The following is a 27582-nucleotide window of genomic DNA, read 5'->3' on the forward strand; positions in this document are numbered from 1 at the left end:
CTGTTTCTCTCAGAGGGCACCACCTGGAGCACAGACAGCTCCAACAGGACCAGTAGCTGGCTGGTACTGAGGAACCTCACCCCTCAGATAGACGGCTCCACCTTGCGGACGCTGTGCATGCAGCACGGCCCCCTCATCACATTCCACCTCTTCCTGACCCAGGGAAACGCTGTGGTGCGATACAGCTCCAAGGAGGAGGCTGCCAAGGCCCAGAAGTCCCTGCACATGTAAGACTCCCATACTTGAAGGGAAAAAAACATGCATCGCCATGATGCGGCCAGTGACTCATTTTCTTCTTGAAAGTCCAATATCTTAAACTTGACTGCTGACATGAAAAAGCATTGTGGGACTGTATCAACAGTGGACTAATGAAAAAAATACCAAAAGATTTGGAGTGGGTTTTCTCTTTCACCCATACTCTATGCTGTTTAGGGTAGTGATTATCTCCGTCTGACCTAAAACAAAACACAAAATATTGTCTCAACTTCTAGGCTATATACATCTCACTGACAAATTGTCAAAGCCTATAAGGAAATACTTGTACTGTACTTCACCAGGTATAAGAAAATCCATGTTGATACTGTAACACTTGTAAGTATGTGATGTATAACTGAGCCCTGTCCTCTTAGGTGTGTGCTGGGGAACACCACCATCCTGGCAGAGTTTGCTGGGGAGGAGGAGGTGAACCGCTACTTTGCACAAGGCCAGCAGCAGCTCCCGCCCACCACCAGCTGGCAGCCCAACTCCGGCACCAATCAGACGCGCATGGGAGGAGGCGGAGGTTCGCAGCAGCACGCTATTGGCCATCACTGGAGCAGCGGCGGTGTGGGCCTGGGGGGAGGAACCAAGACGGGCGGAGGCGGAGACCTCCTGTGGGGGGGCGTGCCCCAGTACTCCAGCCTGTGGGGGCCCCCTAGTGGCGATGATAGTCGCGGTGTCATCGGGAGCCCCAACCCCATCAACACGCTGTTGCCAGGCGACCTGCTGAGTGGAGAGTCCATGTAGGACAACACACTAACAAACCAACCATGAGGATGGATGTTTCAACGCTGGAACAGAGTGGAAAAATATTAATAATAAATACAGAATTACACAAAAAAATGACAATGAACAAGAGCAAAACCAAGCAAATCATGTGGCGATAATCAGTATCAACGGAACTGTGAATCGTGTACCGGAAGGCTGGGGCCGACGACACAAGACTGCTGACCCCTACACCCTTCGGTTTTTACGTTTTCGTCTTTTTAAAAGGGGATTTTGTTTTTAGTATTTGATAAATTGTTGGAAGCAAACAAAAATGAAATGTCAAAGACTCAATGAAGAGAGAACCGTTAAGTGTTTTTAAGTTTCCATGAATATCGCACATTCTGTGAAGTGTTTTTAAGGAGAAGCAATCGAAAAAGCTGCCATCTTGAATCTTTCCTTTGCCCACGAAACTCCAAATTGATTTTTTTTTTTAAATACCATTCCCAGCATGCCCGTGGCCAATGATGTGGTTCAAAGACCTTTTACTTATGTTATTGTTTTGTTTCCAAGCACTAACATTAGCCTTAAGTGCTCTACTGCGGCCCAGGTCCTCCTTCAATCTCAAGCCTTTTTCATTGTTTTGAAATTGTATGAGTTTAAAAGCTTGCACAGTTCCCATCTCTGAGCCAGTGAATGGAACAGAACAAGTGTGATCAACCAAGGTCGTATTCACTAGGAACGAAATGGAAGCAAGCGGACCGAAACTGAGGGACTACCTGAACTTTGTCCAATAAGAAAAGCTTGTTTTCGCATGCTGTTGCAAAACGTTTTGCCATGTGTGCTCTAATGAATACGACCCCCCCAAGTCACTCGGCAGTATGAGGCCTGTCAACACTGACCCAACCAATCATCAGTTGAAACCTTTTCCGTTTTTTTGGTCGTTCATTTGTTCTTAAAGGGATTTACACTGCTGTTTATGTTATTTTTGTATATCCAGGCGCATTTTTATAATATCTATCGCAACATAAACTGAGAGATTATTACACATCGACCGACCTAGCTGCGTCTGTTTTGTGTGTACTTGAGTATATGTCTGATGGAACCTAATCATTCACGTCTGGGAGTTCAGATTACCACTGCTCAGAAGAACTACGACTTCCGCAAAACTCACCTAACGGGACTTACAGGTGCTTCTTGTCAATTAACATTATTAGATGATTCCGTTGTTGACCCTCTCGTCCCCATTATGGTCCACCAATTTCTGGAAACGACAACAAAAAAACGCTTCAACTTGATGTGACAGTTACATTGTGCAATATATACGCCACAGACCCTTCTTCCGTCCACACTCAAGTCAAAGCAGGAGCTGGTATCTTTACATTTTTCGTTCTTGATTTTTGTTGTTGTTGATCAAAGCAAAGAACTTAAGAACTACAGAAACGTTACCTTTTCTCATTTTTGATTCCCACCAGGCCACTCCCTAAGAAACTGTTGCGGAGAGGAGCGAGGATGGTGTTACTATTATAACTGCGTTCAGAAAAGGTCCCTGCAGCCCTGAAACTCCTCATATACGTACACATTGAACTGGGGTACATGAGAAAGTACCATCAGAAAGCCCTTCCTCTCTGCGTTGCCACAGCCACACCGAACAGGCTGAATCCAGATGGGGGAGTCACTGGAGGGGCACAATACCAAATAAGAGGGGTTTCTCCTAATGCAGTAGATCTACTACGAGTGTTCCTTGTATTTGGTACTGTACAGAAATGTAAAAGAGAGACTAACCTTTTGTCTATTTCAAAGGGTTTTATCATAGCACTTATGAAGAGAGCTAAACACTTCAACTTGCAAACCAATAAATCAGAAAAATGGAGCAACAACTTTGAAAACTGAAAAAGACAAAAAAAGAACTTGCTCTTTTTGTACTGTATCTATACTTGGAAATAACTTCTGGTATTTGTTTGTTCCTCTTTGGTCCAAGGACTTGTATGAACTTTGAAATGGTAGCAGGATGAAAAAAAAAAAAATGGAAATCTACTTTTATCTGGGGGGAAAATTCTGCAGTGTATGATTTTTTTCTAAAGACATTTTCTTTTAACTATATCAAAGTGAATATCACTGTTACTCCTAAATGTTTAGCCTTTTTCTTGTCTGGAGACACTAGACATGCAATGTTACCTGTCTCCGGCCAACGGTCGGTCAGAGTGGGGAGGGGGATGGTCACGGTCCACTGAGTGCCTCTCTGCTGTGGTGCCCATGGCGACGGTCGCTAGGCAAGGCTACCCCCACAGCAGCATTTCCTCCTGGGCTTGCACCAAGCTCTCTCATTGGACACCCTCAGCCCGGCAGGAAATCACGCTCCCTCCAAGACTGGCCAATCAGCATGGAGCTAGCTAGCTAACGACCGCGCCAGCAGCACTCGACCTTGTTTCAACGAACCCTCTCCATTTCCCCTAATCTTCTTTCACACAAAGATCACTTTAGCTGGAAGTCAAGAGACAGTCAAATTTCTGGAATTTTGCCAGTGATTGATGAATTTTATTTAGTTTTCATTTGAAGTTGTTTATTTTTGTCTACATGCAGTGGTCTTCAAGGTGGCTGCTTTAAACTAGCCCTTTTCACTGTTCATATGCAGAAACACTTTGGTCAGAGGTGCCTCTGTATGTTCATCCTGTGTATTGAATGCAAACGAGGATCAATACTACAGCCCGTCATTGATTGTCTATTATTAGTTAGTATCTTAACTGATTGATTGATCATTGCTTTGTTTTGGACAGTATGCTGTAGTACTTCCAGGTAGTATCTCAAGAAGTGTAAGTTAGACCAATAGGGTGTCTCAGATGGGTGAGTGTGTCCTGCCTGACCCTAGCTGCTCCACCTGGGTTCCACCAGGGCTGTCCCCTCGCCCCCTCACATAGCTGCTACGCTACACCCTCCAGTCCCCTCCAAAGCAACCAACCTAGACCACGGCCATGCCCATCCCCTTGACCAGACATAAAAAGCGACTCAGTTCTGTTTCTATGCAAAAGACTAGAGGCTGCGGGCCCTTTACAGCCAACGTGCCAATCCTGCCTTAAGGGTTGAGCACCGACTCACAGAGCTAGACCCAACGACCTCCTGATGTATGTACCCTTCAGCACTTAGAACATGTCCGCTCCTGGTCCTTATAGCTGGGTTTAAACCACAACACTGTCGTATTCCAAACTTCCACCCTCCCTCTATGGGGAGTTAGTACCACTGGAGTGGAGGTATAGTAGGCCTCTCTTTACTGTGCTGAAGAAGACTGATCTCCTGTCAGCTTGATCTCAGGGTAGGAGACGACATTAAAAGATGCAGCTCTCTCTGTATGTATGACCTTTTGCTGTAGTGTAAGAGAGCCAACTTCTACACTAACTAATGGCAAGCTGTGCAGTAGTACTATAGACTTGTATTGGCTGGATAATTGTTTTTGGGAATGGAATAGTAATGAATTCCCTTCACAACTATGGGCCTACTGTAATGTTACAATGTAGAGGCCCATTCTGCATGTAAGATGCCAATGTTATCCTATGTGCCAATACCAAAAAAATATAGATCTATTAAACTAGCCCATGTTATACGATCTGGAGAAAGAGCTCTTCTCTGGATGGAGGATCTTTGATAACCTTTGTGATGGAGGCAGGGGGGCAGGAGGGATTAAACAGATGGGTGGGGGCAACACACCTCATCCTGAACTCCTGAGATAATATGTCTGTCTCAAATGGCACCCTGTTCACTAGGTAGTGCATTATATAGGGACATAGGGTGCCATTTAGGCAGTCTTTGCTTTAGTGGGGAATGCCCCGTTGTTGAGGATAAAATCTTTACTGAGTTTGCGGGATCCAAGTATGCTACGGTGCACAGTCAGTTTGACGGGTAATCCCGGGTACATATTTTTTTAAACCAAATATTAAATTCTTCAATTTTAATGTCATTTTTAATATGACGTTTGACACAAAATCTAAAAAATAAAATAAAAAGTACAAAATCAATAAAAGATCTATATGTTAAAACTAAAGCGCTGCACTTCTAGCTGAAATGTCTCCAGTCTAACTTCCAGAATGCAGGCTGGGGAGCCTTTTTGTGGATGCTATATTTTATCCTATTTGTTAGTGTTTCCGCCCAAAGCAGGCCCACAACTGTATATTTCCACAGACCCAGATGGCTTCGGGCCCACTATCAGCCCAGGTCGCTCGCCTCACTGCGTCTGCGGTGGGCAACGAGAGGGGACGCATTTCAAAACAAAAAAAAACTAAAACGGGATAAGGCTACCTTTTGGGACTCTGTGAGGTGTCCTGCAGCACACTAGCAAAAATCACTATTGCCTGTTTCTGTAACTGCCTTGATCCAAGCTCAGAGACCAATTAGCCGGGTGGGGGCCTCCAAACGTCCCCTCTGTGTGGGGGGGTCCCCCTGCTGCACCAGCACTGAGGGACACGCCGTGCACTCTCTCTACAGCTTAACTATAGATAGATGTATGTGTATACATACACATACGGATATGTACGTACGGTGTGTGGTAGGTAGCACATCAACAGATAGACACCTTGGATCTCAACCTCTAAAACCTTTTGTTCCTTTTAAAAGGTCTGGGTTCAATACAAACTGAAGATGAGCAATATTTATTCCCCTCTGCAAATAAGTGATACGAAGGGAATGGGGTTAGGGGTTAAACTGGTACTTGATGGATCATGAATAATGTCTTTCCTACCTGGAGTTGGATATGCACGTTCTGGATTTATGAACATATTACAGTAAGTACCTTGAAGTACTTGTATGTGAATTTGTCTAAACAACCCAACCTGAAAATCACCTGTTTTTTTTTTATGTATACTTTCCCAGTAGAGAAAAATATCATTAAACATATCAACACAAAAATACACAAATACTTGAATCAAGGAGAACCAATAACGTAATGTGAAGTCTTTTGTAAAAATAAAAAATTAAAAGATTTTAAAAAGTCTGACTTGTACACTTCCAAGCTTTTTGAGGTCATCAGTTTAAAAAAATATATATAAAAGATAAAAAAAATATTGGAGAAAAAAATGTGCTAAAATTGTTGTGTGCTTGAAAGTCAAATGTATGTGTGCAAACGACTGTGTGCTTGGCAGGCTTAGGACTGCTGTCATGTTCCATTCAGTATGTTGTGTATTGACATTGTTGTCTGTCCTTTTATTCAGTTTATTTTTTGCTTGTCAACTATATTTTGATAGACATTGTTATTATCTTCTAACATGGCACTGAGTGTCTTCTACCCCTCACTCAGCTAATCGTAGACAAACGAGACTAAGTACTGAGGGGAGAGGGTGATAATTCATGTGTAAATGTTTACTCAAGGACTTAATGGGGAAAAAAGTTTTTGTTTTATCTGTAAAATGTTTATCTACCTTATAGTGGCTTTTATTGTGGAATAATCCAAAACAAGGATTATCATTGAGTATTGCACCATTTTGTTCCGATTTACATACAAATGTAATAAATAGACTACAAAAAATTAACAATCTAAGAATTGTGGCCATAGATAGTAGTAGGACTAGTAATCCCTATGTTAACTTCATGAAGGAAAGGGATAATGTGGGATGTGAGTTTGTTACAGGACTCATTTCAGAGGTGCCTATCTTTTTTCTTTTTTTTTAGCAAAGCCACCTGTCGTTTACAAACATTTCATTTGTCTGAAGTTGAGGAAAAAGGAATTTTATAATGAAAATGTTGAAAAAGATAGAATTTATCTTCCATCAAATGAATATGAACATTAAACCAACTTTGCAAAATTAAGATTTATGCTACTTTCAGAACTCTGGGATTGATCAGTGTTGTGTCGTATTTCAATTTTTAATTTCTCTTTTTTGATGTTGACAGACGTATGTATTGATTTTATTTGAATTTTGTCTTGTAAAAAGGCAACGCAATCTGCTTACTATCTTGCACACTCGTAAAGATGTGGATCTTGTCTCGGGAAGGCCAGGTTTTCCAGAGTTCAAACTCCACCATTTTTATTTAAATTTGAGAGTTTTAAATTAGAATAACTTTGAGAAATCTAACTCCAAGCACTGAAAGTTAGGGATTTAAATAGAATATGAAATACCATTGGTTCTAAAAATCCGTAGCGGTTACATATTTACCAAATAAATGACAAAGTGGAGTGCTTTACATGTAAAATCGATGTAGAAATTGCTTTACATTGAAACAAATGATCAATGGTTTTAGTTTTACTTATGTATTTTCTTTGAGGTTCCATCCTGTAACGTTCAGGAGCATTGTGCATTACTCATGTCTCTGTTCCTGTGGCAGGTATTCAATGAGTTAAGAGATTCTAATGTCTAATAGATGGTTTTCAGGAGACAGGTTTGAAGTGGAGGGGGGAAGCTGGTTTTTAAAGGCTCATGATCTATGCACAAGTGGGAGGGAGAGAATCCAGGCCTGCTTTTCTCTTGGGGCCCGGGACTCACTCTGGGGTTCAGGGTTTGATGTAGGGGTGTGTCTTTGTTGTGATATGTTAGATTTTCTTCCCCCTCATCAGATTTATGGCAAAACTTTGTATTGCTTCACCATGCTGTGTAATCCTTAACCAATGAGCGCTTATCCTTCTGCTAAAGCACTGTGGGTTATACTGAGAAAAAGCCCATGACTTAAGGCAGTCTGGTTTTTGTAAGGGGGAGGAGGTGGTACTCTGCCTTCAGCCTTTATTATTTAAAAAAACATTAAGGAGAAATGTCTGTGCTGAGAAAGTTGTGGCTTTTAATGTTTTTTTTTCTCCTCATAGAATGTAATTGTTAATGACATGCACCGGGAAAAAACATGTTAACAAATTATGGCGCTTCTTTCGGACTATATTAATAAATTGACATTTTTTCTTGGCTGTTAAGGCGTCTTGTTGATTTTCTTGTGTAGTCTTCACTGTGGGTTTGATTTTTCATGTGGACATTAGTTATTAATGCACCTCTAGAGACAAAGAAACCACAGCATTGACACAACCCCCAGAGAAAGCTAGTAACTAGATGCAGACGGATAAGGAGGCAACTTTTAGACAACTCACCCACACAATGAAGCCACTAGACTATTGAGACGCACCACTGAGGAATCCACTTTACACTTGAGAAGCACCCCTTGTTATAAGTGAGTTTTATTTTTTACTTCTATTTTAGCTAGATGCTTATTGGTGCAATAATTGAATAACAGATTTCTACATTTATTTTGTAACGCTTGCGCACGCAACGCAGTCAGGGACTAACATGCTGACCAGACCGGACCCATCGCAAAATAAATTTTGAAATCCATGTTATTCAATTATTGCACCCACACTGCTCGCGCGCGACAACGAGCGTATGCGATGCCATGGGCTAAAATAGAAGTCGTTCCTATTTCTGACGCTGCCATCTCCTCGGTTATACCCACGTGGGTGATTGAAAGACGAACTTTGTTGCCGGTTGTCATGGTAATACTATGAAAGTTTAGATGGATCACCATATAAATTCAAAGATGAAAAAGCCTGGAAGGAGGAGATGACTAGAAACGATTCGGTTGGCCATTTTATGTGTGGATTAATTGTCAGAGTAAAGTTCCTTGTGCATTTCAGGTAAAATAACTCAATGTTTATATCCCAGGACAAATGAGCTAGCAACAGCAAGCTAGCTAAATAGGACAAATTAACGTTAGCTAGCTAAATTGCCATACATGTTTAATGCTTTTCGAACTGTCCCCAAATTAATGTCATTGGTTCAGAGTTTGTTTTGATATTTTAACCTGCGTGTAGTGATCGCGTTTGGTGTGGGGGGGCAAAATTAATAAATTCATTTATGCACGACAGCGCTCGCATCGCAAAATACATTTAGAAATCTGTTATTCAATTAGTGCACCCACAATGCTCGCGCGCCAACGAGCGACAGCGTTGCCAAGGGCTAAAATAGAACTTTCTATTTCTGACGCAGATCATGCTGCGAGTCCTGCCTCTCCCCATTGGTTTATAGAAGCAGATACCCACGTGGGTGATTGAAAGACGAACTGCGTTTCCGGTTGTCGTGGTAATACTATGAAAGTTTAGATGCCAATCACCATATAAATTGAGAGATGACTAGAAACGATTCGCTTGACCGTTTCATGTATGGATTAATTGGCGGAGAAGAGGACCTTGTGCATGTCAGGTAAAATAACTCAATGTTTATATCCCAGGACAAATTAGCTAGCAAGTGCAAGCTAACTAAATTTCCATACATGTTTAATGCTTTTCGACCTGTCCCCAAATTAATATAATTGGTTCAGAGTTTGTTTTGATATTTTAACCTGCGTGTCGTGATCGCGTTTGGTGTGGGGGGACAAAATACAGTTATGCGCCGGTTTGGGTTCCGTGTAACGTGATCAGAAATCTCAACTAGCAATCAAGTCGCAGCAATGAATCAATCCATGCGACGGGGGGGAGAATTACGGCACATCAACGAGTCGTATAACGTTACCAGTTAATACTATAGCGAATTGGTTAGGTTACTCACGTTAGCTAGCTGTCTGACTTTATTAGCCAGCTAATTTTCAAACAATTAACTCTATTTGATCAGCTAAATTGGATAATGTTGCTCAACATTTATCTGGCTAGCTAACGGAGAATTCGATCCAGCTGCTACAGTACTATAGCAATATTATTATTATTATTTTTTTTTTTCTCTCCACCTTTATTTAACCAGGTAGGCTAGTTGAGAACAAGTTCTCATTTGCAACTGCGACCTGGCCAAGATAAAGCATAGCAGTGTGAACAGACAACACAGAGTTACACATGGAGTAAACAATAAACAAGTCAATAACATGGTAGAAAAAAAGAGAATCTATATACAATGTGTGCAAAAGGCATGAGGAGGTAGGCAATAAATCGAATAATTACAATTTAGCAGATTAACACTGGAGTGATAAATCATCAGATGATCATGTGCAAGTAGATATACTGGTGTGCAAAAGAGCAGAACATAAATAAAAACAGTATGGGGGTGAGGTAGGTAAATTGGGTGGGCTATATACCGATGGACTATGTACAGCTGCAGCGATCGGTTAGCTGCTCAGATAGCAGATGTTTAAAGTTGTTGAGGGAGATAAAAGTCTCCAACTTCAGAGATTTTTGCAATTCGTTCCAGTCGCAGGCAGCAGAGAACTGGAAGGAAAGGCGGCCAAATGAGGTTTTGGCTTTAGGGATGATCAGTGAGATACACCTGCTGGAGCGTGTGCTACGGGTGGGTGTAGCCATCGTCACCAGTGAACTGAGATAAGGCGGCACTTTACCTAGCATAGCATTGTAGATGACCTGGAGCCAGTGGGTTTGACGACGAACATGTAGCGAGGGCCAGCCGACTAGGGCATACAGGTCGCAGTGGTGGGTCGTATAAGGTGCTTTAGTAACAAAACGGATGGCACTGTGATAAACTGCATCCAGTTTGCTGAGTAGAGTATTGGAAGCTATTTTGTAGATGACATCGCCGAAGTCGAGGATCGGTAGGTTAGTCAGTTTTATGAGGGTATGTTTGGCAGCATGAGTGAAGGAGGCTTTGTTGCGAAATAGAAAGCCGACTCTAGATTTGATTTTGGATTGGAGATGTTTGATATGAGTCTGGAAGGAGAGTTTGCAGTCTAGCCAGACACCTAGGTACTTATAGATGTCCACATATTCTAGGTCGGAACCGTCCAGGGTGGTGATGCTAGTCGGGCGTGCGGGTGCAGGCAGCGAACGGTTGAAAAGCATGCATTTGGTTTTACTAGCGTTTAAGAGCAGTTGAGGCCACGGAAGGAGTGTTGTATGGCATTGAAGCTCGTTTGGAGGTTAGATAGCACAGTGTCCAAGGAAGGGCCAGAAGTATACAGAATGGTGTCGTCTGCGTAGAGGTGGATCAGGGAATCGCCCGCAGCAAGAGCAACATCATTGATATATACAGAGAAAAGAGTCGGCCCGAGAATTGAACCCTGTGGTACCCCCATAGAGACTGCCAGAGGACCGGACAACATGCCCTCCGATTTGACACACTGAACTCTGTCTGCAAAGTAGTTGGTGAACCAGGCAAGGCAGTCATTAGAAAAACCGAGGCTACTGAGTCTGCCGATAAGAATATGGTGATTGACAGAATCGAAAGCCTTGGCCAGGTCGATGAAGACGGCTGCACAGTACTGTCTTTTATCGATGGCGGTTATGATATCGTTTAGTACCTTGAGCGTGGCTGAGGTGCACCCGTGACCGGCTCGGAAACCGGATTGCACAGCGGAGAAGGTACGGTGGAATTCGAGATGGTCAGTGATCTGTTTGTTGACTTGGCTTTCGAAGACCTTAGATAGGCAGGGCAGGATGGATATAGGTCTGTAACAGTTTGGGTCCAGGGTGTCTCCCCCTTTGAAGAGGGGGATGACCGCGGCAGCTTTCCAATCCTTGGGGATCTCAGATGATACGAAGGAGAGGTTGAACAGGCTGGTAATAGGGGGTGCGACAATGGCGGCGGACAGTTTCAGAAATAGGGGGTCCAGATTGTCAAGCCCAGCTGATTTGTATGGGTCCAGGTTTTGCAGCTCTTTCAGAACATCTGCTATCTGGATTTGGGTAAAGGAGAAGCTGGGGAGGCTTGGGCGTGTAGCAGCGGGGGGGCGGAGCTGTTGGCCAAGGTTGGAGTCGCCAGGAGGAAGGCATGGCCAGCCGTTGAGAAATGCTTGTTGAAGTTTTCGATTATCACGGATTTATCGGTGGTGACCATGTTACCTAGCCTCAGTGCAGTGGGCAGCTGGGAGGAGGTGCTCTTGTTCTCCATGGACTTTACAGTATCCCAGAACTTTTTGGAGTTAGAGCTACAGGATGCAAATTTCTGCTTGAAAAGGCTGGCCTTTGCTTTCCTGACTGACTGCGTGTATTGGTTCCTGACTTCCCTGAACAGTTGCATATCGCGGGGACTCTTCGATGCTATTGCAGTCTGCCACAGGATGTTTTTGTGCTGGTCGAGGGCAGTCAGGTCTGGAGTGAACCAAGGGCTATATCTGTTCTTAGTTCTGCGTTTTTTGAACGGGGCATGCTTATCTAAGATGGTGAGGAAGTTACTTTTAAAGAATGACCAGGCATCCTCAACTGACGGGATGAGGTCAATATCCTTCCAGGGTACCCGGGCCAGGTCGATTATAAAGGCCTGCTCGCAGAAGTGTTTTAGGGAGCGTTTGACAGTGATGAGGGGTGGTCGTTTGACCGCGGACCCGTAGCGGATACAGGCAATGAGGCAGTGATCGCTGAGATCTTGATTGAAGACAGCAGAGGTGTATTTGGAGGGCAGGTTGGTCAGGATAATGTCTATTAGGGTGCCCATGTTTACGGATTTAGGGTTGTACCTGGTGGGTTCCTTGATGATTTGTGTGAGATTGAGGGCATCTAGCTTAGATTGTAGGACTGCCGGGGTGTTAAGCATATCCCAGTTTAGGTCACCTAAACAATACTTGTTCTACCACACTTTCTCCCTCAACTCAAATGCCAGTTATTTTTCAGTTACAGCTCCGGGAGTAAGTTTCATCACCTTCTCACCCCGTCTCCGTGGTCAGGCCTCTCACCTACCTCTTCGTTATCGTTCAGGGGACGCGCTGCTGTAACTGGCAAACTTGCCTTTGCACCATACTGCTGTCTCTCCAGAGCGCGCGCTGATTCTGTAACTAGCAAATTGGTTCTCTTCAGTCGCGCGCGGCATTCTGTTGTCATGTGAACGATTGGTTGAGCCTTGGATACAGCCAGTGTTGCGCCAAACGCGCATCACTCGTTCGCTTACAGCTAGTTGTGATCCAAACTTTTCTCATCTGATCTACACGATTCACGTATGTCACCTATTTAAGATTCAAAACGGCGAATTTCGCCATAAGGTGACTAGTTGCATCCCTGAAATTGTTTGTTTTGTAAGTCCTGGTATAATGGGATGGCCACGATTGTTGTCTGTTTCCAGCACTGATCCAGCAGAAATATTGAGCCCATCTCCATGATTGGCAATAATAACAGTTCCCTGTGGACTGGACAGTGAGGAAAGGGCATGGATACATGTAAATGTCAAAATACTACACAACACAAGTATTACACTTTCTTGTTTATATATATATAAAAAAAAAAAATGGAATACCATTCCTTTAAAAAAAGCAAAGCTACAACATTCAGCTGCCAGCATTTACAGTACAACAAACTAAGTTAGGTGGGCTAAGGTGGATGTTGGTTGTCCAAATTGAAAGTTATGTGAGTAAGTTGTAGTTATAGTTCAGACTCCAGTTTATAAATGAATAGTTAAACACAGTGTTGGCGAGATTGGGCCGACCTCGTTCCTCACATCTCCCCAACAGTTTCAGATACTAGCGGTACCCCTTCAGGCCTCTCATAGTGGTTTTCCTGTCGAGACCTCAGAGGGGGGGTGTCATAGGCGGAAGCATCCTTTTCCTCCAGATGAAAGGGGGGCCTCGGGTGGTAAGAGGGGGACACTTTTCCATTCCGGTTGGGGGGCCGCACCCCGACCATCTCCTCGTAGATGGAGACCTGGTGGGGCTGCGGTTTGACACGGTCGCCTCGGGTCTTACCCTGACAACAGAGGACAGAAGCCAATCAGAGAAGGCAGCAGGAGAAAACAACTAGTGAAACTAGTATCTTTCCTGTGTGAAATTCTGTGAATAGTAAGAGGATGGATGCTTTGATTCAAAGTGGCATCCTTCCTCAATTTGATGTGTTTGACAAATCACTGGTACCTAGTCATACCAGTCAGAAATCAGTGTTATGGTACTGCCACATTTGTCACTTGAGGAATACAGTAGCTACCAAATGAGTAAGTATCTAAAAACATTACAATATCATGTCTCCCCAGTCTACAACCATAGAGGTTACAGGTGTGGCTGTAAAAGGTTAGATTGTGGCTTTATAAACTCATAGCGAAGAATGGTTTGTGATTTCAAGAAAATGTATGAGAATTTTGCAGAATGTGAGGTTGTAATGCTTTTTAAATTATGACATGATGAAAGCAGCAAAAAACTGGAGTGGCTACCATTTCTATAAATAATATTCTGTGTGTCAATCTTTTTGTTCATAGTAAGTAGGTTACAGTCCTACTCACATAATGAGCCACTCCCAGGGCCATAAGGAAGATGAGTAGCAGCCCCACAGCAGCAGAAAGGGCATAGAGCAGTGGAGCATAACCTGCACAGCTACAAGTAACATCTGGGGAAACAACAATAAAATCCAAAATGTGGTGTCAGACTTAAAAGCCTTTCACAGAATGTCAACTCACTTCCTGAATTAAAAATACATCGACAACCCTTCATATACTGTGTATGATGAACATTAAATGAATTACTAACAGAACATTGTCTGTTTGATAATTGTTACCTGGGTTACTGATTTGGCTACTAGAGTTAATAAACAATACAGCGTCATAGAAACAGCTTCCACAGATAAACTGGACATTTTCTGGCATGAATTTAGTTTAAAAGGGATAGTTTGGGATTTTGGCAGATTAACTTGTGGATACCATTTTATGTCTGTGTGCAGTTTGAATCATTGCGCTAACGCTAGCTAGTATTTTCTCGCGAAACTACCTCCAACTTCCCCTTCATACTAGACGCAGACAAAAATATCCATGAGTTTATCTGACTCTGGGGAAGTAGATAAAGACCCACCTTGCACAGACACAAAGTACACGTGTCTCCCTAGCCTGGCACTGTTGTCGGGCCTGCCGGGGAGCAGCAGCTCACAGCTGTAAAAGGCACTCTCATCCGGCTGCATCTTTAGCAGGGTGAGGTTGTAGGCCAGGCCGCCCAGCCCCGTGCCCAGGTGAAGCCTCTCTTCTAGGGGGAACGATGCGGAGGAAAAGGGGCGCTTTGAGTGGAACAGCACCTCCACTGGAGCCCGGCCCCACCGCCTTTTCAGGCATACCCCTTCCATGGCCGAGGGGGAACCGTAGGGGGCGAGGCAGGGGAGGACAGCTGACCCCCCGGCGCACGTCTCTATTAGGCCTACATCCATCTTGCTGTCTGGGGCATCTTCACCACATGGGAAACAAACACTATGACTGACTGAGGATGTGGGAGAGGAGAGTCTACTGCTATAGCCAGGGCTATTCTAAGGAGGAAGCAGTGGCAGGATGCATAACATGAACAGTGCGGCTCAGCTATGGCATCTGGAGTAATAACCAAAAAAGGGGGAAACTGGCAGGCTACTGTGACTGTTTGACACACATCATGATATCAACAACTCCACTCGCAGCAAGAAACATAAATTAAATCAATGGAGGAATCCATAAAGAATACTCACCAGCATCGACGACGTACAGAAATAACTCCATCTTGCTTGGAATCTTTTGATCTAAGCTGGAGGCATCGGGGAAGACAAACTCACAGTAGTAGATGTCTGTGTCTGTTCCCTTCAGCTGGCTGAGGGTCACGTTGACCCGGTGAGTACTCGGGTCTCCCGTGGCATGGATACGCTCTTTGACGTCAGGGTGAAACACAGGGTTTTGTTCAGTAAACATGAACAGGACCTCTCTGTTGGGCTGCAGCCACTTGCGTTTCAGGTAGAACCCAATGGGCTTGGAGGCATTGAACTCAGCGATACAGTAGAACTCTATAGAGTCACCCTGCGTTTTCTCCAGGAATTCCATATCACAGAACACTAGGAGGCAACATATAGGAAGGTAATACAACGTTAGCTCCCCGTTTTTATTTAACTAGTCAAGTCCGTTAAGAACAAATTCTTATTTACAATGATTGTAGTGACGCCTCTACCACTGAGATGCAGTGCATTAGACCACTGCGACACTCGGGAGCCCCGTTAGTGTCATGTTGTTGTTTATGGCTTGTTGGTGATCGTATAAGGGAAGCCCACTGGACTGACAGCATAGTTTGGCTCTCCCTACCCTGGTCAAGAAAGCATCTGCATAATGATCAATGTGATTCTGGAACAGTTGCAGGGCTCTGGTTAGACTAAAGCAAACAAGTGCTGTTTTGATAGGCATTAAACTACTCCCTAATAAAGTCATCCAAAGCGTGCAATGGCAGAAGAAAAATTAACACCACAGGTTGGTGGCACCTTAATTGGAGAGGACAGGCTCGTGTTAATGGCTGGAGAGGAATGAGTGAAATGGTATCAAATAAATCAAACCTGTGGTTTCCATGTGTTTGATGCCATTCCATTCACGCCAGCCGTTATGAGCCGTCCTCCCCTCAGCAGCCTCCTGTGGCCAACAGTTCCTAATAAACTAAACCCACACCAAAAGTTACAAAAACACAACTTACCCAACAGAGTACATGTCATGAGCAGCAGCCAAACACCTGTCAGATGAAAAGTCATAATGATTTCCCTTGTTCTTATATAATGCTATCACACTGAGCAGCATGCAGTGAGCCTCAGACATAAGTGGCGTAGTAAACTAGAATTATTGAGTGTGGTTCACTGACTGGGGGGGGGGGTCTCAGCCAGATGAGGGGAAATTGGTGACTAGTTACAGGAACTTCTAATATGCTCCGCCCCAAACCTTAACGCTAAAGAGGAAGAGAGGTTTCTAAATTACTCACTAGTGTCACAGCAAATAGCCACGCCCACCATTACTACAAAATATGTATCTGCAAAGATGAGATGGTTCTGCAACTGCAAAATACTGAAGCCAGACAAAGTGTGTTGACCTTACACTAAGAGTATAAAATACTGAGTTCTTAGCCATTTGTAAAGCTGCAAAAATCTGTCAATTTCAGCCAAATACTGCTACTAAGAGATATTTAGGTATCAACCAAACAACTTCAAACTAAATGTGTTGAAGGTTTATAAAATGTTATAAAAGTTACAACATACCGCAAGACTAACTATTCACTGTAATGTCGTGGGAGATATTGGAAACAGTTATTTGAGGAAGTCAAGTTCACGACCCAACAAGACCATCTAGTGGTCCTCTTACAAAGATGCTTCAGATGTGTCCTGTTCCTGGTATAAAATGGGGTTTTAATGAGATAGGCTTGAAAAAAAACACACTGAAAATTGTACAGTATACACATGATTTATTATTATTATACAGTGAGTGTTTTGATAAAGCATTTGGATTGTTATATTAGGATACATGTATGCACATCAGAAAGGAGAGAGCTACTGTGATACTGCCTACATGGTCTTGTGAAATATCATGTCCATTTGCTTTATGTGAAATGTATAGTTAATGAACAAACAGGCCAATATTCCCTTTAAAAGGATGTTATAGGATGCATGTTGACAATTATTTATAACTGGAGAGAATTCAATTATAATGGTGAAGCTAATCCTAGTAACAGCTTTATGGAGTATTGTGGAGTAACAGTTTTAAGTATTAATGACAGCAGCATATCCAAGACAGTTTTGAGCATTGTTGCGAAAGTTGGAAGACGAGTTTGGACGCGTGTTGAGGACGACATCTAACAGCCCAAATACTATAATCCATAATTATTAATAATCTATTCATCTGTAAACATAATGATCATAACTTGGGGGAAAAACAAGTTACCGTAATATTGTTTGGGAGTGTTTTCAAATGAACTTGTCAATCATTATTTTATAACTGCCATTGTCGGCAAGTGCCTTCCAAAAGTATTCACCCCCCTTGACTTTTTGTACTTTGTGTTACAGCCTGAATTTAAAAATGGATTCAATTGAGATTGTGCGATATTGTGCAAGCCAGTGACACAATGTCAAAGTGGAATTGTGTTTTTTTTAACTTTATACAAATTAATTAAATGGAAAACTGAAACGTCTTGAATCAAAAAGTATTCAACCCCTTTGTTATGGCAAGCCTAAATAAATTATGGGTAAAAAATTTGCTTAAGTCACAATATAAATTGTATGGACTCACTGTGTGCAATAATAGTGCTTAACATGATTTGAATAACTACCTCATTCATGTACCCCACACATACAGACAAAAAGGTTCCTGAGCCGAGCAGTGAATTTCAAAACAGATTCAAAGACCAGGGAGGTTTTCAAATGCCTCGCAAAGGGTATCTATTGGTAGGTGGGTAAAATTAAAATCAAAAGCAGACATTGAATATCCCGTTGAGCATATAATTCTTTGGATGGTGTATCAATACACCCAGTCACTACAAAGATACAGGCATCCTTCCTTACTCAGTTGCCGGAGAGGAAACCGTTCAGGGATTTCACCATGAGGCCAACATTTGAGTTTAAATGGTTGTGATAGAAAACTGATGATTGATCAACATTGTTACTCCATAATACTAACCTAAATGACAGCGTGAAAAGGAAGCCTGTAAAGCATTAAAAAAAATGTGGCAAAGAAATCAAATTTATGTCCTGAATACAAAGCGTTATGTTTGGGGCAAATCCAACAACAAGTCAATGACTACCCCTCTTCATATTTTCAAGCTTGGTGGTGGCTGCATCACGTTATGGGTATGCTAGTCGTCGGCAAGGACTAGGGAGTTTAGGATAAAAAGTAACAGAATAGAGCTAAGCACATGAAAACACCTAAAGGAAAACCTGGTTCAGTCTGCTTTCCAAGACACTGGGTGACAAATGTACCTTTCAGCAGGACAATAACCTAAAACACAGGTCAAATATACACAGGAGTTGCTTACCAAGAAGACATTGAATGTTCCTGAATGGCCTAGTTAAGAGTTGACTTGAAAATCTATGGCAAGACTTGAAAATGGCTGTCTAGCAAATATAATACAATCCAGGTGTGCAAAGCTCAGACTTACCCAGAAAGACTCAGTTGTAATGGCTTCCAAAGGTGACTAACATATTGACTCAAGGGGTTGAATACTTATGTATCAGATATGCAGTTCATTTTCAAACGTGATTTCACTTTGTCATTATGGGGTATTGTGGGTAGATGGGTGAGAATCTATTTAATCCATTTTGAATTCAGGCTGTAACAAGCGGTATGAATACTTTCAAAGCTGATGTGAAATCCTACTTACCAAATGAGTGGGATAAAAATGTGTCCAGTTTCCACCGAACAGCCCCCTTCACCACCAGACAGAAAGAGGCAACAATGGCACACCACAGCATTCAACATTCATTACATTTGTATGCAACCAAATGGTGTAACAAATCTTGAGCAAGTACTTTAGAATAACTCTACAATACATACAAATCTTGGAAAATTATTTCAGATTCAATAACTAGTTACTACTAAAACGGTACATCCGGTGCAAGATACAGCCACACTATGATAAGGGAATGGGTACTTACAGATATAACTGACCTGTTTCGCAAGAAATCTGTGTTTTAGGCTGAAAAGCAGATAAGGACATTACCATCAAAATAGACATGGGCTTACAAAAAAAAGTATCAAAGTAATGGTTTTTCGATTTTAATATGCTATGCAGTGTTTCCCCTAGTATTTTATTCCAACAGCGGTGGCAAAGTTAGCGTGTGGGGGTAGTGGGCATGGCAAATTTTAGAGGCCCTCTCAGCCACAGAGAAACTGTAGCTGTTCTAAAGCAAGTTTACTGCAATTCTACACATTTTGCCATGAACATTTTACAGGTTTAAAGCTAATTTCCTGCAATTCTACACATTTTGCCAGGGCTTATGCATTGTTCTTAATTTATCTAAACGACTCAAACACAAAATCAAAGGGGGACCTATGTCATGACATTTAGGAATTTTAGATACTGTCTCAATTTTATTTTGGCAATTTTTAGTTCAAAAATATATTGCTCCATTATCGTTTCTATATTCCTGGTTTTAGTCATTTAAATATATTTTTTTGCAGTGGTGGCCATGGTTTAGCAGCGGCGTTGTGCTGCTGCTAAATGCATATAGGGGAAACACTGATGCACCATAGTGAACTAACACCAAATAAGGCCCTCTGACTTGAAAAGCTAGACAACCAGAGGACATGAGTAGGTGGTTCAGGAAAAATACACCTGACATCAAGTAAACTGTATATTTATCATCAACTACTCACACACAAACACACACACAGTATAGAGCACTTGCATGCAACTGTTAGTGAACCTAAGGTGAGGAAGATAAACTGATTCAGGGTGCAGGTTTAAATGATTGGATTCCTATTAAAGAAGGTCTAGGCTATAAACTTATCTGCATCAAGACAATTTGTATATTAAAACATGTTTTAAAAATACCAGAGACCTAGAAAGTTGACATCCTATTATTTGAGCAATATTTCATAAATACAACATTTATGTACAAACCTTCATGATGAAGGTACTAACCTTCATGGTACAAACCTTCATGAAGCCTCATCATCCCCATCCACGGGTCAGGAAGAAAACAGTGTTGGATTTTAAGTGAGTTTTATTACAACAGATTGTTTAAAACAGTACAGAGAATAAATTCACACAAGTTACCCTTTTGATCATGGAATAAACCTGAAATAAGAATGAAGCTAGAGACTGATAGATAATAATCCATAGATCTGGTGGTAAACTCCTAAACAGTTGGAATCATCATCATAAAGGAGGACCCTCACCAACCATACGGTTGGGGACAGGGCGTCCAACAACACACAAAGTGTGCTGTGAGGGCCTCGTCACCGACTTACTCTACACAACAGAAAATCATATATTTACAGGAAACTTGCCTTTTTGTAAGGGGGGGGGGGGGGGGGCGGTACGATCATGTTACTCCAGCAGCGAGCAGTCAAAACAATATGAACCATATTTAACACACTTCACTTCTACAAACCTGAGTGAAACATGAGAAGAGAAACACCATACATGTATCAAATCTGCACAACGACAATGTTGCCTTTATCATCAAGTTGGTGTGTTTTGTTTTTTCTATGTTTTTCCCCCATTAAAGATGTCATGTTAAATGTCCGTGTGCTGCGTATATATATATTTTTTCATCAATACTTTTCTTCACCATCACTGGTTGGTCTTACTGCTCATTGGCTTGGGCTAGTTTTAAAAACCACAAGGTGAGAAAAGGTTTAACCGCCAAACCTAGTGAGGGGCCAGGTCGTTGCGACTTCTTCAGTATCGTCCTGCAGGAGACATGACGGGGGGCCTCATGCCCATGGGAGGCCCTCCTTGGTATCCCATTGGAGGGCCCTGCCCATACGGAGGCATCCCGCCCTGCATGTAGCCAGGCATGCCCTGGGGGGGACCACCATACTGACCTGGAGGGAGGAGGAAGTCTTTTGAAACATCACACTCACAATGGAAGTGGCAAAAGCAAAAAAAAAAAAATACTTGATACTTGGGTCTTTCGTGTCATCAAAGACTAAAAGTTTCTGGTCTAGTGATGCCATAACGTCTCTTACCGTGCATGGGGTGCCTCATGCCAGGCTGCTGGGGGGGCATGCCCTGCTGTGGGGGCATCATGCCACCCACGGCCGCCACAGGAGGGGCAGACATGTGGACCTGCCCCTGCCTGGGCACGTTACGCTGGTACCGGGGCAACTGAGCCCGTCGCTCCTCCTGTTGCCAGGCAGACAAACACAGAGAGGATTCTTAGACAGGACGCAACACTAGCCTATCCCTTTCAGTGCAACGGCAAGGACCAATCACACAACTCAATTATAATTAGATTTAACTAATTTGCTTTAAACAAATATTACAAGTATCAAAACAGTAACGTGACAGATAAATGTACTTTATCTCATTCATTACTTACTGTGAAAGGGCAAAACGCAAAGCAGGAGCAACTTACCAGTGAGATATCCTCATCAGGGTGGATCAACTTACTGGTTGCACTCATGGTGGTGAGGGTGGCTGGCTTACTGGTCACTGTGGCGGGGGGCTTGGCTACAGTGTTACTAGGGGGGTTAGAGGAGGAGGCAGAGGACTGGGTGTAGGCGGGGAATGTTGCTTTGGGAGGGTCCGAGGAGGTGGAGGGCGCGCTGTGGGGCACAGCTCCAGAGGCACTCTGCTGGGCCTGGGAGACAGGAAGGAAGAGGCACCGTCAGATGGGTGAGCGACTCATCACACACAGATTACAATGCTCTCCTCTCATAGGGATCAGTCATTTAGACATTTGACCTATTGATTCCTTAGAAGTGCGTTCTAAACAGAATTTGTCCCATGATTTTTAAACAGAATTTGTCCCATGATTTTTGATCACAAGCGATTGGTTGATTCCTCAGATTTTTATAAGCAGAGTGCACTGTACATCAAATTAACGCTGAACCGATTAGCACTTGAAATGACTGGAAAATATCACGATTCCACAGGTGGTTATATTCATATAAAATTGCAGTTTGAAAAAGTGATTGAAACGTCAGTTCAGCTGAAACACTCAAGAAAAACTTGTCATATCACACATTGCTGATGAGCATTGCATTGTGCAAAATACCATCTGAGGAAATCATGCTAACAAGTCAGGGGAAGGGAAAAATTACTAAAATGCAAGCTGTGCCTAAACAAAATACATATTTAAATCACCAATCGAGTGCTTAGAAAACTAAGGCAGGCCACACACAGGCATGCAGAAAGTCCTCCTAAGGGAAAGCCGACCGGCAGCTCATCCTTTTGGTGGAGCGATTCATAAAAATGCATAAGGAATGACAAAAAGCCTGCTGAATATGTTAACTTATGTGTATGTCAGAACACAGACATTTTGTAGCATTCCCAACCAAATTAAGCGGATATGCTGCATGCCACAAGCGTCTATGGGACATGGAAGTGAAAGAGTCCTGCCTACTTGTGGAGTGTTAGAGAACAGAGGCTTAGAGGCAGCAGACTGAGAGTCTGCAGTGCTACTGGGAGAGGATGTGATGGTGTTTGGAACATGAGAGCCCATCTGCAGCATAAAGAAGAGAGGCAGAGTGTGAACAACACTAGCAGAACCTAGAGTGAATACCAGCAGCTCTAGAGAGGAAATCGAGGAGAGGGCAGTTTGATAATGAGCTATAGTTGACTATTGTTCCTTACTATGGATGCATTACCGATACAACTTTGCTATTGCTGCGCCCTATTAGGCTTGGACGGTATACCATATACCGGGGTATTTGGAAATAGCCACAGGATGTACCGTTCAATACCCGTTGAAACTATTTCTTTGGAGATTGCATAAATGTTAATATTTGTTCCTACATTTCAAGTAAATACCGGCAGTCAAATTGTGCAATATGTTAAAAGACAATGCTTGCGCATTTCATTTCACCTGTCAGATAATTTTTCATTATGAAGCTTACCGCTAGTACCCAGTCACATGGTGTTTGTTTACAAGCACACAATAACGAGACCAGAGCCTTGTGAGTCACTCATTGTTGTGCAGAACACGCCAGGTGATCAGGTTACAGTATGGAATTCACAACTAAATGTTCACCAGCTAGATGTTTTATAACTTTAAAGTAAATAGTCTATAAAATGTGCTAAATGCTCTGCAGCTGTACGTTTGGTTTGCTAATTTAGTAGCTAGTTAGCTATCTAGCTAAGTGGTTAGCTTCTTACAAAATTAATTATATTGCAGGTAACAGCAGAAAACCCCCCCCTGGATCAAAAGCCTTGCCGTCTAATAATTGTGTTGTGCGTGCAGCAAACTGTAGCATTTCGAAGTTACTTTTATAACTTTGTGAGCTGGGATGTCTGTCCTTAAAACAGTTTAGGTCAGAGGCTGTCTAAATGTTCGATGTGCTCTTTAGCATTTAGTTAGCATTCTATGGGATTTTACATGTACTTGTTAGCATTGCTAATCTTTGGATTACAAAAACTCAGCGGGGGTTTGAAAAGTGCCCCTTGTGTTCAGTGCCGGTATTACCGAATATACCGATATGGCACAAGGTCTGTATGCCAATCTGGATACCGCCCAAGCCTACTCCCCATCATTAATGATGATACTCTGATAGTATGCATGTGCCTGAGATGAGCGCACCAGTACAACCATCTTACTACAGAGGAAATCCTCTTGGTGAATTATTCAATGGACACCATTTAAAATGAAGGTAAACCAATGAGTCAGATATGACAAGCTACAGCTCCATCCCACCCCGGCTCTAGGCAAGGTGACCCACCTGTACTGCGCTGGGGAACAGGGGCTTGCTGATGGCAGCAGGGGCTGCTGCGGCGGGCCGGGGCATCCCTGCCGGGGTGGGGGGCTGGGCCATGTGGGGCATACCAGGACGGTGACCCATGTGTGGTGGCATTCCTATAGACAAGACATCAGGTCTCAATATCAAATCACAGTTCTTTCTCAAGAAGTTAGGGGAGCAGATGGTTTCTAGGTCATGATAGAATGGAGAGTGAACATGATTTTGTGCTACTAGAGCTAGGATGATAAACCGAAAATGATCGACATCAACCACTTATCGTGGGCATTTTGCTGATATCGTTCATTACAATAAATAACCTATAGGGCCTTACTAAAGAAATGTGACGTTTCAGCAAACTTATTTTGTTTCATATAGGTGATTGATAACCGAACAATCGATAGCTACAACATTCAAAGTAGTAGTATTTTTTAAGGGTAATATTAAAACAACTGTGGTGCACATTCATGTTTCAAGCTTATCGTTAAATAAGAGTTTTGCCATGTCGCCAGCTCTATGCACTATTCTAGTCTTGTGAAATTGTCAACTCGCTCACTCACAAGCCTCATATAGGAGAATAGTCCTAGATGAGAGGTGAGAGGGCCACGGTGCTGTATCCCCTGTCAATGCCAGACCACCCCACTGAGTACAGAGTGACTGGAGTAAGGGAGGGGAAGAGGAGTACCTCCTAGGACAGTGCTTACCTGGCGGCATACCGGGCATCCCTTGCATCATTGGAGGCATCATCCCTCCCATCCCGTGCATCATGCTGTACGGAGATCAAACCAACAGGTGTGAGTTACAATCTGAATGATCAAATCTAACTGTCTGAAGCTTTAATAATAAGGCAGATTCTGCAACAATGGACCAGTTCGGGGCGACATTTAACTCCTGCAAAGAGTGAGCAAACGCACCATGGCTAAGTGTGTCATTGAGAGAGGAAAATGTCACCCACTGAGTAGTATGAGTTAGTACTCACCCTGGTGGCATTCCGTGCATACCAGGGGGCATCCCATGCATCATGGGCGGGACACCATGACCTGGCATCATAGGGGGCATTCCTGCATTGGGGAGAATAGGGAAAGAAATAGATTTTAAATACACCAGGTATAGTTTATCAGCCATTATATGGTGATGAAGGGAATGTATTTTTTCCAGTTTGTGATTTGTTCAGAATGGGCATGATTCATTCACAATTCAGAGCAGTTGAACATTTTTGCCAATCATCATTACTTGATGCAAATGTCTTACTGGCAGAACAGAGCAATCGTATGGCCATTCAGCCCATGTTCTACCTGAGTAAGCTCCTGGTGGCATGCCTGGAGCCCTGGCCCCGGGGAGGATGCTGGGCTGGGCCATGGGAGGGACGTAGCTAGCCTGGGGCTGGGCAGCAGGCATCTGCTGCTGAACGAACGAAGGGCCTGGAGCATCATCATCGTCGTCATCCTCGTCAGAGTCGTCCTGATTCTGCTTCTTCTTCTGGCTCTCTGAACACAAGGGGGTATTTTAGCCACACAATATTTCTTTAAGATGATTTGTTCTGGCTGTAGACTTCTATGGTCTAACCCCCACATTTCTCAGTACAAATGCAAGAAATGTTAACACTAACTAACCCTGCTTTTGTTCCAATGTCCGTCTCCTCTCCTGCATATCCTTCTCTGGAATTCCTTCCATGCCATAGATTTCCAATTCTATGTCTACCCTTCCAGGTATAGCGTTGGGGACCCCGTCGATGGTCTCTTTGTGAACCTGAAAGACACACGACCCACACCATCAATGATTCATATCACAAATAAAAGGTATGACAACACAGATGAATGAATAACCAACATGTTGTTAATGTGAATACCAACCTGCATACAGTGAATTGCCAGCCCTGGACCAGTGTACAACTTCTTGTGACATATATGGCACTTAAAATGTTTGGCCTTTTGATGTTGGATGAGGATCTTTTCATCATCGAAATCTCGATTACAATACCTTCAAGTTGTGAATTAAGGAAATGTCAGAGTATAAACTAACGTTAGCAAACTAGCTAACGTTAGTTGGTTGGTTTCAGTTAATTCAATCGATGGTGCCTGCTCCCTGCTATTGACGTTACTCCTTTATTTGAACGTAAGGTATAGTTACTCTTTGAGCACAACTTCTGACCACCATCTGTGACAGACAAAGTATGCCAAGTAAGCGTCAAACTGGGTAGTTGTAGATAGCTACATAATGAATACAATAAGTTACTTTGCTAACTAATAAATCCGCTAACGTTAGCTAGTTAGCGAACATAGCTAGATTTCCGGTAAAAATGTTCGTCAATATACACCATTTAGGTTAACTTTGTTGAGATAAAACTAAAAGAGAGTGTTGTAAAATTAAATTGCCACAACAATATTAAAAAACATACGACAAAGTATCAAAAGTCCGAACAGGTCTTGTGAGGCCTACATTATCTTAGTAGCTACCTTGCTAAGCATTCGAGCCCTCACTTTCCTTTTATGATTTGCGTTTGGTCTATTCCCCAAACCAAAGGATACCAGCACCATGGCTTCATCTGCTTCTTCTTCTTTCGCCCCATCTTTCAGATAGTACTTGGAAAGCTAACGTATAATAACAAACACTGAAATTCGTTCTTATTGTGTCATAAACATTAGCGACATGCTGTATGACAACGCCGAAAATGGCGCTTCTTCAAGTGGAGGAAGTGGATTATGATTGCACCCACAATGCTGTGCTGATGGAACACGTGCACAATTCCCTAAACAAAGTGATTCAAATACGTCTTTCCAGCATTTTGACGAAGTTGTACCTTTTGGGGGATTTGCTCCATTATAATCGGAATTTAATAATCATACCAAAATATTATATTTTTTTATGTTTTTCTGCTCGCGTCATTTCAATGTATTCTGTGCTGGTGTAATAACTGTAATGTCCACATGGGCGCGACATTGCACCATACTATTGTGTGGTGATGAATGCGTCAATGCTGAAATCAATTCAAATGTAGATCTATATAGTCATTGACTGAGACCTGCTGACTGATGTCGTGACTTGAATAAATACGAACATATTGAGTTTGAGTTGCGGGCCTATCCCTCCTTATAATAGAACAACAACAACAATTAAGCAATAAGACATGGGGGGTGTGGTATATGGCCAATAAACCAGCGCTAAGGACTTTTCTTACGCGGAGTGCCTGATACAGCCGATTAGGCGTGGTTTGTTGGCCATATAGCACAACCCCCCGATGTGACTTATTGCTATTATAAACTGGTTACTAACGTAATTAGAGAAGTAAAAATAAATGTTTTGTCATACCCGTGGTATACGGTCTGATATACCACGGCTGTCAGACAATCAGCATTCAGGCTCGAATCACCCAGTTTATAATACTGAACAGCACCAACTTGCAATGCATGCCATGCATTATGATATGGATGTTCAATTTCATTTGATTCAATAAAATTTTCTAGAAAAATGTATTAGATCAGCACATAGACTCAATAGGGCCTATATTGTGAGTCCCCGGTGCCTTGCATATAAGCCAGACTAATTTGAATAACTGAAAATAACTATACCCAAAGCTGTGCTCAGCAGTCTGAGCAGAAAGGAAACAATACATCTACTTCAGAGAATGTCCATCTCACCCTCCCTCCCTCTTTCTCTCCCTCCCCCT

General features: G+C 42.7%; 3 protein-coding genes and 1 non-coding gene across 8 annotated transcripts in view; 1 reads left to right on the forward strand and 3 right to left on the reverse strand.

Annotated features, from left to right (window-relative positions):
- Positions 1–7846, forward strand: part of LOC120032783 (trinucleotide repeat-containing gene 6C protein-like) — a 64253-nt gene extending 56407 nt beyond the window's left edge. The window contains exons 19-20 of the mRNA XM_038978964.1: positions 14–227; positions 630–7846. Coding sequence (XP_038834892.1) covers positions 14–227; positions 630–1005 — 590 coding nt within the window. The 3' untranslated portion in view covers positions 1006–7846. The remainder of the gene's footprint in view (positions 1–13; positions 228–629) is intronic.
- A 5196-nt stretch (positions 7847–13042) lies between these two features.
- LOC120032425 lies at positions 13043–20189 on the reverse strand. Of its 4 annotated transcripts, XM_038978528.1 has the most exons (8): positions 20158–20189; positions 19169–19209; positions 18895–18940; positions 16231–16266; positions 15251–15607; positions 14617–14979; positions 14055–14158; positions 13043–13528 (listed from the first exon to the last, which is right to left on the reverse strand). In XM_038978528.1, the coding sequence occupies exons 4-8, from the start codon at positions 16247–16249 to the stop codon at positions 13280–13282; spliced, it is 1092 nt and encodes a 363-aa protein (XP_038834456.1). In that variant the 5' UTR covers positions 16250–16266; positions 18895–18940; positions 19169–19209; positions 20158–20189; the 3' UTR covers positions 13043–13279. The 4 variants fall into 4 exon arrangements, with proteins under 4 accessions (XP_038834456.1, XP_038834455.1, XP_038834454.1 ...); XM_038978527.1 differs by lacking the exon at positions 20158–20189 and having other exon boundaries at positions 19182–20097; XM_038978526.1 differs by lacking the exon at positions 20158–20189 and having other exon boundaries at positions 18895–20097.
- Positions 20190–20221: 32 nt separating this feature from the next.
- Positions 20222–26598, reverse strand: LOC120032423 (BUB3-interacting and GLEBS motif-containing protein ZNF207-like). 2 transcript variants are annotated; one of them, XM_038978525.1, is made up of 11 exons: positions 26444–26598; positions 25769–25895; positions 25529–25664; positions 25211–25402; positions 24895–24976; positions 24620–24684; positions 23901–24034; positions 22589–22687; positions 21599–21823; positions 21210–21366; positions 20222–21065 (listed from the first exon to the last, which is right to left on the reverse strand). In XM_038978525.1, the coding sequence occupies exons 1-11, from the start codon at positions 26482–26484 to the stop codon at positions 20920–20922; spliced, it is 1404 nt and encodes a 467-aa protein (XP_038834453.1). In that variant the 5' UTR covers positions 26485–26598; the 3' UTR covers positions 20222–20919. The 2 variants fall into 2 exon arrangements, with proteins under 2 accessions (XP_038834453.1, XP_038834452.1); XM_038978524.1 differs by lacking the exon at positions 22589–22687.
- Positions 24455–24592, reverse strand: LOC120033083. The gene has a single exon (XR_005473920.1). It is a non-coding gene; the product is annotated as a small nucleolar RNA SNORA49 (small nucleolar RNA).
- Positions 26599–27582: the final 984 nt, after the last annotated feature.

Source organism: Salvelinus namaycush, chromosome 39, assembly GCF_016432855.1.
Source record: "Salvelinus namaycush isolate Seneca chromosome 39, SaNama_1.0, whole genome shotgun sequence".
NCBI classification, from domain to species: Eukaryota; Metazoa; Chordata; class Actinopteri; order Salmoniformes; family Salmonidae; genus Salvelinus; species Salvelinus namaycush.

Coding starts and splice junctions, on each gene's coding strand:
- LOC120032423 (XM_038978525.1), bottom strand. CDS start 26,484: ATGGGGCGAAAGAAGAAGAAGCAGATGAAGCCATGGTGCTG. Junction 25,896..26,443: donor CAGATGAAGCCATGGTGCTG/GTATCCTTTGGT, acceptor CACAACTTGAAG/GTATTGTAATCGAGATTTCG. Junction 21,824..22,588: donor TGTTCTCTAACACTCCACAA/GTAGGCAGGACT, acceptor CCTGTCTCCCAG/GCCCAGCAGAGTGCCTCTGG.
- LOC120032425 (XM_038978526.1), bottom strand. CDS start 18,985: ATGCTGTGGTGTGCCATTGTTGCCTCTTTCTGTCTGGTGGTGAAGGGG. Junction 16,267..18,894: donor ATTTTTATCCCACTCATTTG/GTAAGTAGGATT, acceptor TTCATCTGACAG/GTGTTTGGCTGCTGCTCATG. Junction 13,529..14,054: donor CCCTGGGAGTGGCTCATTAT/GTGAGTAGGACT, acceptor CTCTGTTGTCAG/GGTAAGACCCGAGGCGACCG.